We start from the raw sequence: 12,767 nt of genomic DNA, 5'->3' as shown, positions 1-12,767 counted from the left end.
CTCTGTCAAAATCCCCTGCTGAGAACAAAATCAAGCCACTTCTGCTAAGTTTGATGAGGGAATTATTTTTTGTTTCCATTAGTTATTCGTGAGATTGATCCTGTTGGACTCAGTACTACTGAAACTACCCCCACAAGTACTATGAAGTACTTACTGTGTACTTTTCCAACAATCCTCTGTCAATGTCCCCTCCTGAGAACAAAAATGCATGTTTCTCTGCTATTTTGAATAAGCGTTAAAAAAACTTTCTTCATGAGACTGATATTGTTGGACAGAGTATTTTAAGAGGATGGTAGACTTCACAATGACACACTGTCACTCTTGTGGGCCTCTTGATGATGCTGCTGTCTTTTAATGATTATTTCTCAGCCGCTAGTTCATCACAGATTCTTCAGTCTCATCAGTCTCATCCTTCCATCAGTCCCAGTCAACGCCTCCAGCACACTTCCAGTGTCTGACTCCATATGATATTGTCCTGATGCTGTAAGGGTGATGCCCCATGATCACACAGTGCCAAGGACCTCATATTATGTATGTCATTAATCTATTTGTAGTTGACATCTTCGTAGATTCATCTTCTTATTACAGACACATGCATTTCCAAACATTTGGTCTATGTTGTAAATGTATTATCTCTTGGAGTTACACACGGCATCTATTGCACGTCTGTCCGTCCTGGGAGAGGGATCCCTCCTCTGTTGCTCTCCCTGAGGTTTCTCCCATGTTCTCCTTAAACTGTGGGTTTTCTCCGGAAGTTTTTCCTTGTACGATGTGAGGGTCTAAGGATAGAGGGTGTCGTTTTTCTCATACTGCTATTCTGAACAATCTGTGTTGTTGTATTAGCTGTAAAGTGTCTTTACTGTAGGCTATTTTTATTATATGTACAGCACTTTGGCTCGACCAAAAATCGTTTATAAATGTGCTATATAAATAAAACTTGATTTGATTAATGTTACATCACCCATTATAACAATTTGCTTTCCTTTTTCTCTTCTCTTAACTGAATAGCCCTGTCTTTAAGTATAATACAATGTAAAGTCCTTTTCCTGCACCATTTTAAAGCTTCAAAACAGGCATTTTTACTGTATGTGTTTGGAGAAATGACACAATCAATGGCCCAGAATTGTACTTTATAAACTCTGAATCTTGTGGTGCTTGAATAATTACACACTGGTTAAGCCGGCCAGGTTATATATGCCTTTTTTGGAGCCCTTTTTTGCAATATTTATTAAAATGTCAGTAGTTATTTAAACAAACCACTATCTGAAACTATCAAACCACTATCTATACAAGCCATTGAAGCCCATGAAGAATTTATCCTTTCACAAATCTTTTCAACTGCTGTAAGTTATCGCACTCTCTCTGCAGAACATTTTAAATATTATTCATTTGCAATATTTAAAAAAAAAAAGTGTTCAGAAAGACTGCATCAATTATATATGTAGCCTAATATCAATATTTGTATTAACTAACCAAAGTCAATTTAAATAGCGGGCAAAAATTGGTTAATTGACATGGATGTGGTGTTTGATACAGTTTACGTTCAATTTCAACTATTTTAGGCAGAAAAACGTATATTGACCATATATATATTTGTAATAGTTTACTATCATTTAGAAAGGTTTTTGTGAGAAATAATTTCAAAAGTAAACTTATTTTTCATTTTATATTTAAATTTGAAATGTTTGCACACAACATTATTAATTTATAAATTGTTATCATTTAAAAAAAATTATGAATCCATTTATTTTATTGTATTTCCTTGAGGCTGGGGAAGCTATCATGTAGTTCAACATGCAAATGTTATAATGCAAGTAAGTATAAGTATAACATGGAAAAGGAAATAAAATACATTTCATAGGAGGATGTGGATTTATTTTCTCTCACCTTGTAATTACACAATCAAACAATCTATAATTTAGCTCTGGCCTTCACTCACAAAAAACATTTTGTTGAATTGGACACATTTTTCAAAGCTCTATACTGACTGACATGCAATGACTGGGACTGATGGAAGAATCTGCGAGGAATGAACTAGGAGCAGAGAAATAATCATATTTTAAAAGACAGCAGCATCATAAGAGGCCAACAAGAGTGACTGAGTGTGTCAGTGTGCTGAAGGATAGACCAGCTATCCAGGCCAGACTCTATAGACTTTCCAAGGGGTACAAATGCTGCTGCCGGAGTACTGACTGGAAATATTGCTGATATCAAGTCTTCCATCCTCTTAAAATACTCAAGAGGCCAACAAGAGTGACAGAGTGTGTCATTGTGAAGTCTACCATCCTCTTAAAATACTCTGTCCAACAATATCAGTCTCATGAAGAAAGTTTTTTTTAACGTTTATTCAAAATAGCAGAGAAACATGCATTCTTGTTCTCAGGAGGGAACATTGACAGAGGAGTACTGGAAAAGTACACAGTAAGTACTTCATAGTACTTGTGGGGGTAGTTTCACTAGTACTGAGTCCAACAGGATCAATCTCACGAAGAACTAATGACAAAAAAGAATTCCCTCATCAAACTTAGCAGAAGTGGCTTGATTTTGTTCTCAGCAGGGGACTTTGACAGAGTATTCCTCGAACAATATACAGTAAAAGTACTTCAATGTATTGTAAGTAGTAGGCTAACTAATACAAAGTCAAACAGTATCAATTTCATTGAGAACTAATGGTAAAATTATATTTTTATCATTCATCAAATATAGCAGAAAAACATGCATTATGTAGCCTACTATGGAGGGGACTTTGACAGAGGATTACTCACACAAGTGCACAGCAAAAGTACTTCATTTTATTTCTGGTATAAGTCAAACTAGAACCGAGTCCAACAGTGTCAGTTTTCTTAAGAACTTGTGGTAAAACATATTTGTATCACTCGTCAAATATAGCAGGAATGAAGAGCAGCTGATTTGGAGTTGACCACAGTGCAGAATCGCTGTATAGTTTAAATCTCCTAACAATGTTGTCCATTTTAGACAGAGGCTTATTATATTTACAGCCCTTATAACATCCATTTTCTGGGCTCAATATGTGTCTTGGCCGTTTTCGTTGTGATCGCTAAATTCACCTTGTTTCCCTTTGTTTATAATATTATCACCGCTTTTGTTTTGAAATCACTTCCGTGAGTTTGGCCCCGCCCCTCGCTCCAATGACCATTAGACAATTTAGTAAGGTAAAAAGCAAAAAGCAAAAAGGCCTCTCAAACGCTCTTCCGTTTACGTGTTTAATAAAGAAAAACAATTATTTCACACACACATACGGGTATTGGGCCGAGGGCGACACCGTACTTCCGGTATCCGCCGTTTTACGCGAGGTGCAAGCAGGCCAAGGGTTTAGCCGTACACCGTCTAGGTGTTGCTAAGCTTCCTGTACTGAATATCATAGTCTATTGCCTTAATCAATATCTAGTCAACTCTAAAATACCACATATATGCAATGGCATGATAATATTATTGTGACAAGTGGGGTATTCACCTGGTGTTTCCAGAAATTGGACGTAGATGCAGCCAAATTCGACGCAGTCTGTAAGGGCAATCCGACAACCCACACAGCTCTAGTTTACGCTGGTAACGACCTAGAGCACACCCCTCAAGTCCAGAGATGTAATCCGAAGACATGCAGCGATTTCTTCGGTCGTTAATTCAGAAAAAAAACCTAGTGCGCTCTGCCTTGCTACGTTAGTTAGCTGTTTATATTTGCATTTTCAGGATATTTGCACCTCCATGAAAATGGCGTATTTATATATATATATATATATGGCGCGTGTTGCATTGTGGGTAGCTCGTGACGTCACTGTGTGTGAAATAATTGGACGGTAGATACACAGATTTCCTGTGTTGCATAACGATAATACCTGACTCGGATATACTTGATAGTATAACACATTTGTAGAGTATTTTTTGCAAAACTGCGTTTAAACATTTTGCAAGTTTAAAATATAATTTGTCACTCGCTTCATCACCCACACGTTTTTGCGTTATGTCAATGACAAAGTTGTCCAATGTTGATCAGTAATGGCAAAAAAAATTCATCTGCTCCATGTTAATAATGGCACCGGAATGAATACTTATCCCTGCCTAATTTCAAACACGTTTTTGTCAATTACAAAAGGAGATGTCACATAAAAGTCCAATGTTGTTCTAATGTATATTCCCTTTTTACTTTTTGTTATTCAGGTGCTGTTATTATTATTTATCAAAAGGAAGGGCATATTAATCCACTCCATAAATCTATAGATGTTTACCATCAAAGGCTGCTGATGCTGTATCAAGTTAGATTAAAAATATTGTTAAAATGAAACAAAAATAGGTTTTAAATTGAGTTGATAAAATTGGATTCGTGGGTACAAAATAAATGATTAGGTAAATAATATAATATTCTTTGATGTTATTACCTTTAAATGTTATGACAACGATCAAAAATGTATAAAGGCAAATAATCCTGATAAAATCTGAGTTGAACCCTGAATGTACTTTCATGAGTGGGTGGGATCCGCGAACTGTAGTGTCATGTTGCTGTCACGAGTTTCCCGTTTACCGCGCACATGAATCATGGGACGTGTAGTTCTTTATGCGCCCAAGCTTGTTGAATGCATACAGCTAAAAACTACAAACATTAAACTTGTGGCGCAGCCGCACTACGTTCAATGGCTGGGGTCGCAAAAGCGCATCCTGAATGAATCTCCGGTCCGCTGCAGTTGTCGACGGAAACGAAAGGAGATACACGCTATCCCGGTAACGTTGGCATATCTTTATAACGCATTCCGGTTACTTTCACACCATTTTACTTCTAGTCCGACTGCCAGTTAGTCAAATACAGCATCAACGTTATGGAAAGGCTTCCAACTGCTTCTGTTGGACTAACGTTACTGAGCTGCCTAACAACCAGCTTTAGCTCATTACAGTATCAACAGAAGTACTCCGATATTGTACTTAAGTAAAAGTAGAAGTACCAGAGTGTAGGACTAGTCTGTTACAAGTTCAATTCCTGCATACACAATGTTATTTAAGTAAAAGTACTAAAGTAAAAATATACTTAAAGTTCCAAAAAGTAGATTGCAGATTGACTAATATATCTATATGTTCTGATTAAAGCTGGTCATTTTGATTGTATACTGCAGGGTAGCTTGTGAATGTTACTCCAGGTGTAACAAAGTCTTATTAAGTGTTGATTATATTTCACTTCATTTATCCAAATCTATGTTGAGGAGTAAAAGTACACTATATACCTCTGAATTGTATTTGGATAGAGTAACCCACAAATGGAAATACTACAAAAAATAGTCCCTCAAAATTATACTTAAGTTCAGTACTTGAGTAAATATACTTAGTTACTTTACACCCCTGTGTATAATGTCACACATATAGTTAACACATGATCACTTCACACAGCATTATACTTAGAAGGAAAACAGCAGAATCTCACTTTTTTTATGTCCAAAATAATATTTATTCAAATGGTCTACATTTTCCATTTTCAACTTTAAATTGACTATAGTTTGGTCTATGAAATGTGTTCAAAAACTGTCAAACACATCCATCACAACTTCTCAGAGCCTAATGTTGCTTCTTCAGATGTCTCGTTCGACCAGAAGTCCTATACCAGAAATTGTTTTGTTTAAAATGATCAGTGTTAGAAGAAGTACTCAGATATTTTACTTAAGGGAAAGTACACATATTATGGTCTTAAAATACTCCACTACCAGTAAAAGTCCGGATTTCAAAGCTTTACTTATGTAAAAGTACAAAAGTATTAGCATCAAAATATATTTAAAGATATATAGCATAAGGTTATTCAGTCAAATTGAGTTAATAAAACAAGTAAAAGAGTCTATTATTATTATATGACATATATTATGTGTACATATACAAGTATGAGGGTTAATTGTCTAATTTCATTTCTGTATATTCATATTATCCAGGAAACTGTTGGGATTTCAAGATGGCAGGTTAGTCACTTAAAACACGTTTCTATCTATCTGTCTATCTATCTGTCTATCTATCTATCTTGGTAAATTCACAATCCACACTACACTTGCCCATCCTTTAATTAAACAAACTCTTACTCAGAACAGAAATAATAAAATGACATGTTGCATTCCGTTTCAGACCGCGCCAACAACTTTCCTCCCCTGCCTCAGTTCTTCAGAATAAAGCCATGCTTTTACCACAACATTGAAGAGGAAATACCTGCACAGCACCAGCAGTTGGTGCGCAGAGTCTACACTCTTTGGATGAGTGAGTGTTGCCGCATACATTAAATAGTTCTTTGAATTTATCTTGGAATAGGAACATGAATCTCTTCTTTCTACTACTATGCACAAAAATGAATCACTTCCCTTTCTCTGCTTTCCTCCACTGTCCCCTCTCCCCCGCAGTGTATTCAGGCACACTGTTCCTAAATGTGATCTCATGTATTGCTTGGTGGGCTGGGGGTGGAAGTGCCACAAATTTCGGCTTTTCACTACTCTGGCTCCTACTGTTCAGCCCGTGCAGTTACACCTGCTGGTTCAGACCACTCTACAAAGCCTTACGGTTAGTCACCATCTTATTAATGTCATTATGCTGTATCATTTCTGAACGTGGTATATTTAAAGCACAAATCATCCAAAAAGTCTCTGCATACTTTACAGAATACAATGTAACATCAGACACACAAGTATGAGACATCACACTTGATAACGCATACAGGCAAAATGTAAAACACATCACCAGGAAAGTTAATGTAGGTCAGGCCATTTGAAAAGTTAATTAAGCAATGAGGTTAACATGGAGGGCAGCTCAATGAACAACAGCTCTACACAAAAATACTTTTCTTTAAAACCTAAAGGTAAAAAAAACAATGTCAAAGGAAGTTTAAAGATGTAGAATATAGAGCAATAGGACTGGAGATGTAGGAAGATCTTTGGTAGGGAAGAGATAAGAGTAGGAGGAACTGAACAGAAGACTGTGGAGTAAAAAAAGCTTGATGGCAATAGTGCAGCCTGGGAAAAACTGTTGTAAAGTCAGTTGGAATTCATCCCAACTGCAATTACTGATTCAAATTCTGTCATCTACCTGCCTGCGTAACTGCACACACTACAAGGCCAAGCAGACAAACTATCCCAACACTAGCATGCAGGCTGTGAGTATCACTCCCCAAGGAGTACAGACAGTGTTCTTGGTTGGATATCTTCAAAATGTAGCTTACAATAACAGTTTGATCCAACATACCGTATCTTGCTTGAGAAAGTCTTATATTTCACACCTTCAGGCTGATTGTAAACACTGTCTCTACAGCAGGCTACAGCAGCCTAGGTGCTCCTCATTTCAAAATGTGATTACTGGAAATAATGGGATCTAATCATAAATGCTTCTAGCCAATATCACCCCCACTGATTTTCCATTACACTTCCAAAGTTTGGACTGTATGATTGTGAAACTAGTGTGAAATAGTCTCCTCTGTGTTATCATAAACACTCACTTTCTATCCTCAGGGTTGATAAATGCTAGGAGGAAGCAGCACTGCAACAAAAATAGTGCAGCCCTTGGATTGTGAGTGTATCATCCTTGTGTTTTCTCTTTTGTTCACAGGGCTGACAGCTCGTTCAACTACATGACCTTCTTCTTCATCTTCTTCCTTCAGTGTATCTTGGCTCTAATCCAGACTATTGGCATCTCTGGCTGGGGAACAAGGTCAGTAGTAAAAGGGTTAGGGTTAGCTCTAAAAACTGTGCGCATGTTTCATCATCGAGTGGGTCCTGGCGAGGGCTTTTGTCAAATGATCAAGGCAGCTGGGAAATGTGTTTCCATCAGACATTTTCACACGTGATGATTTAAGTATCCATACATTATCTGCACATTTTTGCTAGTTTATTCTATTCATTATAGATTCCTCCATGGTTTAGGACGAGGGGTTGTTGCAGTCGCTGTACATGGGGTTGAAAGGTTTTAACCATAACATTAAAATACTAGTTTGGATCTCTTGAAGTGGGGCTGAATGAGGTACTTAAACACAGCAGTAAATTGCTTTGCTTCTGTTATGGTACTCCTGTCTGTTTCTCTTAACGTGCGTGCCGACCATCATTTACTGTAATTGACTAAAGATAAGTACCTTATCCACTACAAAAAACGGGAACTATCCCTTTAAGAACCGATGAGGCCTACTTTGAGTATACAAACCCCGATTCACATGAAGTTGGGATGCTGTGTAAAAGAAAAAGGATTTGCATCATTGTTTTTATTTACGTTTTACACAATGTTCCAACTTACAAATATTTGTTTTTATTTGTGTTTAACTCTTAACAACAAGGTTTTTTGGGCAAACTATAATAAAAGTTCATAATTTTTTCACATTTCTACAAACAGATTGTCTTGAATGATCATGTTAATTGTTTATTCAGACTACTTTTATACAAGCACGTGTCACATCTAAATAACTACAGTCAGAATGCCATATTGATATTTTATTTTAGAATAGATGTAGACATTATTATCACCAGCCATGTTCTTAAAGCTAAGCAATATTGGTGTTCAGCTGCTTAAGTCAACAATACTATTCACTCATGATAACAAGTAACATGTAAAGTGAATGTGACACTGATCATCCTGAAGCTGTTTGCCACTGGATCTGTTTGCGCACTGCTTAATGTCTCATTGGTTACTTTGGGTAATTGTATTAAATCCACTTTTCTAATTGCATACTGTGTGATACACTAACCCGTACTACTCCATCTCACCCTCACCAACTCATCATAGCGGCTGGATTGCGACAATGATGTTTTTCAGCACAAATGTGGGCTCCGCTATAGTGATGCTTATCACAACTCTGCTCTTCACTGTGGTGACTGCTTTAATGGCACTGGTTCTCATTAAGGTGAGCATACACTAAAAAACACACTTGCATTTGTCCATCATCTATATAAGCCCACACAGATGCTTAAAAACAGACACAAATGCAGATTATGAACACTTTTTTTACACTTTCCTTTCCTGTGGTAGGTGCACAGAATGTACCGAGGCGGCGGCGGCAGTATGGAGCAGGCTAAGGAGGAGTGGAGCACCGGGCTGTGGAAGAGTGCTCCTGTGAGGGAAGCAGGTTTTAACGCTGTTGCTCAGACGGCCCAGGGACCGAGTTTGCCCCAGTACCCTGCCGCAGTGCCGAGTTACCCCGACAACAGCCACTGGTGATAGGGGAGAGTCACCACTAGAGGGAGACAGATAGCTGGTCGTTTTTAAGCAGCATATCATCACCCTGACATGACAAAATGCATAGAAATATTGTTTTGAATGTTCACTTGATCTTAGCACTACACTTGTAGTAGAGGGTTATCTTCCTAACATGCCATTACATTTCAATTTTTGTTTACATATATTTGATTATTAAATGAATGAGAGAACTACAGTTTTATGCTTAAAAAAGTCTTGCAAATGTGCAATTGGAAACTCAAAAAGAATGCGAACTGTTTCAGTATAGCAGTGTGTATAGGATGTGTGCCTTATGGACCTTTTATGAAAGCATTGTTTTATGTATTGCAAAATCTGCATGCTAGAAATCATAGTATGCCAAACCACAGTTTTTTTGCTTTTGCAACAAGAGAGCAGCTGCAAACTGCACGTTTTTTATCTGGTGGAATTGATTTATTTGTAATACATGTATTCTGTGTCAGGAGTTCAGGTTATTTTTGATGCGTTGTGCTTGAAATCTCCATGCTTGCCTACTGGCTGTAATTTCTTGCCTTAATATTGCGTGCAGATTTTGTATGTAAAAACTATCTTGCTTGACTTTCGCCTTAAACTGCTTTTTGTGTTAAACTGAACTTTTGCTTCAGTGAAGCAACGTGTGGAAACATTTCAAAAGTTTTGGGTGTGTAATCCTCCCGATTACTCACTGAGTGCTCATGTGCCAAAACACTAACACTTTCCATTGTTTTGATACTGGAAAAAAGTCACTACCAAAGTAGATGTATTCAGTTTCTACACTGTTTGCTTTTAGTGGACAGCACCCTGCAGTGAAGGATAGGGTCCTTCTGCTGTTGACAATGTTTCAGTCGCTTTCACTTTCCCCCAGATAGCCTGAGTATGTTTGTGTGACTGCAGTGTGTTTTCATGCAGCCTATGGGGTTCAGACTGAACAGGATTCTCTTATTTCAAAAAAACTGACCTCGGGTTACAACCAAGTCAACTGACTGAAAAAATAACTGCAAATGGATTCAGCGGTGTAGTAAAATGTACACATGGTGTGTTAAAACACTATCTGTTAACTGATTAAATGTCATTGCAACAATCATATGTAAAGAATCTGATTCAACCCAATGATTGTGGCTTTTTATGCAGGTAAAATATAAGTTTAACTGCTTTTTATTTCGGCAGAATGATACCAAAAGCCTATATGACGCTAGGCACCTGCTGGAAGTAAAAGGTGCCTGCCTCATTATTTGATTTACTTTTATTCTTGTTATGAAAGTGTCCTCTATGGCCAACTGCCAAAATCAGTATTTTAATTTTTTTTCTCCTGTTATTTGACAAGTGCCATATTGTAAAAATAACCTTAAAATATTGCAACATTTCAATAAATATTATTATTCCCATTATTTCTGTGTCCTCGCTGAATATTTTACGGTTGGAAAATGTGGTGCAAATCCGAAAAAATTGCCAAAAACGTTCATAATACAGAAGTTATTTTTTATGGCTGTATTCCATTCGGTTATCTGGTGTGTCGAGTAATGTTAGAACATCCAACTGTTAAGTGTTTAAGGTTTGATTTTCTTTCCAAATGATTTTATACAGTATTGTTTTGGTGGTATGAAAACGTAGGAATATTGGAGATTTTTGTTTTTGTTTGTTTGCATATTAAAGGTCCCATGTCATGGCCATTTTTACTGATCATAATTCCATTGTTGGGGTCTACTAGAATAGATTTACATTGTTCAATGTTCCAAAATCACATTGGTTTTCTCATACAGCATCTCTGTATAGTATGTGTATTCACTCTCTGTCCTACACACCTTGTTGGAGCTCCTGCCCCCCCTCCCTATACTGTTCTGATGAGTCCACCACCGTTACAGCGGAACATCAGTGTGTATGTGTTAACTTACAATGGCGTTTGTTAGCAACCAGGAAATGACACCAACAAACAGATGAGAATGCTGCGTGGGGTCTGGGTGCCGTGTTGGCGGGACGTTGCGGGGCTCACTGCTCTGCCCTTTGAGGCTCGAGGAGCGGACAGTGTGAGGTGGATTACTGGTTTCGTTTCCTGGTTGCTGCGTGGGGTCTGCGAGACAACGCGGATCTCAGCCTGAGCACACAGTTTGAGCTCCGAGGCCGTTTCTCAATCGAGAGGAAACTGGCTTCCAAGACAATATTTCAAGGATACTACGTCATCGAGTGCCGCCGAAGGACTGTTCAAATCTCCAGCATACTTGGAATTCCACCGAGGCCGCGTCCTTGGTTTGGGGGTAATTTCGAGGCTGCACATGGGTAGACTTCGCGTCCTTCAAATCCCCACAATGCTTTGCGCACGGACCAATTTCCCCAAATCTGTGGCGGAAAATGTAAGGCGGGGCCTCTCATATGACGCACACCTGCACACTTGCTAGCCTGTTCCACTCTTCGTTTTCCGATTGCCAGGAAGGAGTCTTGCCTAGCTTCTGAAGGAAGTGACTCGGAAGACATGTGCTACCAAGCAAGCATCCTCGCGATTGAGAAACGGCCCGAGTGAGTGTGTGTGCGGAGCTGGTGCGGAGCAGCATTACGTCACTATGACCAGGAAGAAGAAAATGGAAAAAGAGAAATCTCCAACGAGGCGTTCTGGGGCAGCGAACATAGACAGGTCTTTTATGTGTTAGAGTTGTACTCGCTACAGGGTGTACTTTGAGGGTTTGTGACCCTGCAGACCGTTTACATGCAGAAAAAGCTACATAACACACAAGGGGGCGGGTAATAACTGGAAAAGCATGTCATGGGACCTTTCATTTAATGACTTCGGCTCTTCAAAACACTCAAAGGAACAGGTCTCCCTAAAATCAGAAAGACATATTTGTTTTCTTATCTGCTATTTATCTAGATTGTTTTATGTTGTTATGAGGGTTGGAGATATCAGCAGCAGAGATGTCTGGCTTCTCTAGTGGAGCTAGATGACACTTGGCTTTTGGTGCTCTGAAAAAAATATTATATTCAAAACTCAACAGCAATGTCTCTTTCTGGAAATCATGACCAGGTTACTCAAGATAATCCACAGATCTTGTGAGCAGTTTCATGTTGGAACAATATATTTCAACCTACCTGCAGCCGACAACCGCATTTTCTCACAAAATGAAGCATCTATTTATTCATGCACGCGATGCTAATGCTTGTGTACTGCTTGTTTTCCTGAGTTTAACCTCAGACAAGGACTCCATTAATGTTTACATCTTGTTCTATAATGAACACAAGCCTCACATTAATGAGTAAATGTATGCTTGTTTCTGTGGCCTGATTTTGATGGTCGCTGTAGTTAGGTAGAAAGAAAACCGTTCATACAAGAAAAATGCTCACAGCAAAGTTTGTGGGTTCACTTTTTAAACCTCTTCATGATTTATGAAAAGAGACATGCTGTGGAGTTTTTTTTTAAAATGTTGGCGCTTTGAGCACCATAAGCCAAGTGCCATTTAGCCCCATAACATTGGGACTGATGCTAACATCTCTATATGATGTCAGGCCGAAGAGGAAAAATATACATTTTTGATTTTAGGGTGAACTGTCCCTTTATAACAAAACGATACAAAAACAGGCTTCAGTGATACTCAGTT

The 12,767-nt window shown here is 38.3% G+C and overlaps 1 protein-coding gene across 1 annotated transcript; it reads left to right on the top strand.

The window, feature by feature from the left end:
* The first annotated feature begins 4,601 nt into the window (after positions 1-4,601).
* Positions 4,602-10,571, top strand: scamp4 (secretory carrier membrane protein 4). The gene is made up of 7 exons (XM_034230031.1): positions 4,602-4,734; positions 5,922-5,948; positions 6,109-6,237; positions 6,378-6,534; positions 7,573-7,674; positions 8,737-8,854; positions 8,980-10,571. The coding sequence occupies exons 2-7, from the start codon at positions 5,942-5,944 to the stop codon at positions 9,166-9,168; spliced, it is 702 nt and encodes a 233-aa protein (XP_034085922.1). The 5' UTR covers positions 4,602-4,734; positions 5,922-5,941; the 3' UTR covers positions 9,169-10,571.
* The last annotated feature ends 2,196 nt before the right edge of the window (positions 10,572-12,767 follow it).

Source organism: Gymnodraco acuticeps, unplaced genomic scaffold, assembly GCF_902827175.1.
Source record: "Gymnodraco acuticeps unplaced genomic scaffold, fGymAcu1.1, whole genome shotgun sequence".
In the NCBI taxonomy this organism is placed as follows: Eukaryota; Metazoa; Chordata; class Actinopteri; order Perciformes; family Bathydraconidae; genus Gymnodraco; species Gymnodraco acuticeps.
This window is presented reverse-complemented; position numbering and strand designations above follow the sequence as displayed.

Coding starts and splice junctions, on each gene's coding strand:
- scamp4 (XM_034230031.1), top strand. Junction 6,238..6,377: donor AGTCTACACTCTTTGGATGA/GTGAGTGTTGCC, acceptor TCTCCCCCGCAG/TGTATTCAGGCACACTGTTC. Junction 6,535..7,572: donor CCACTCTACAAAGCCTTACG/GTTAGTCACCAT, acceptor TTTTGTTCACAG/GGCTGACAGCTCGTTCAACT.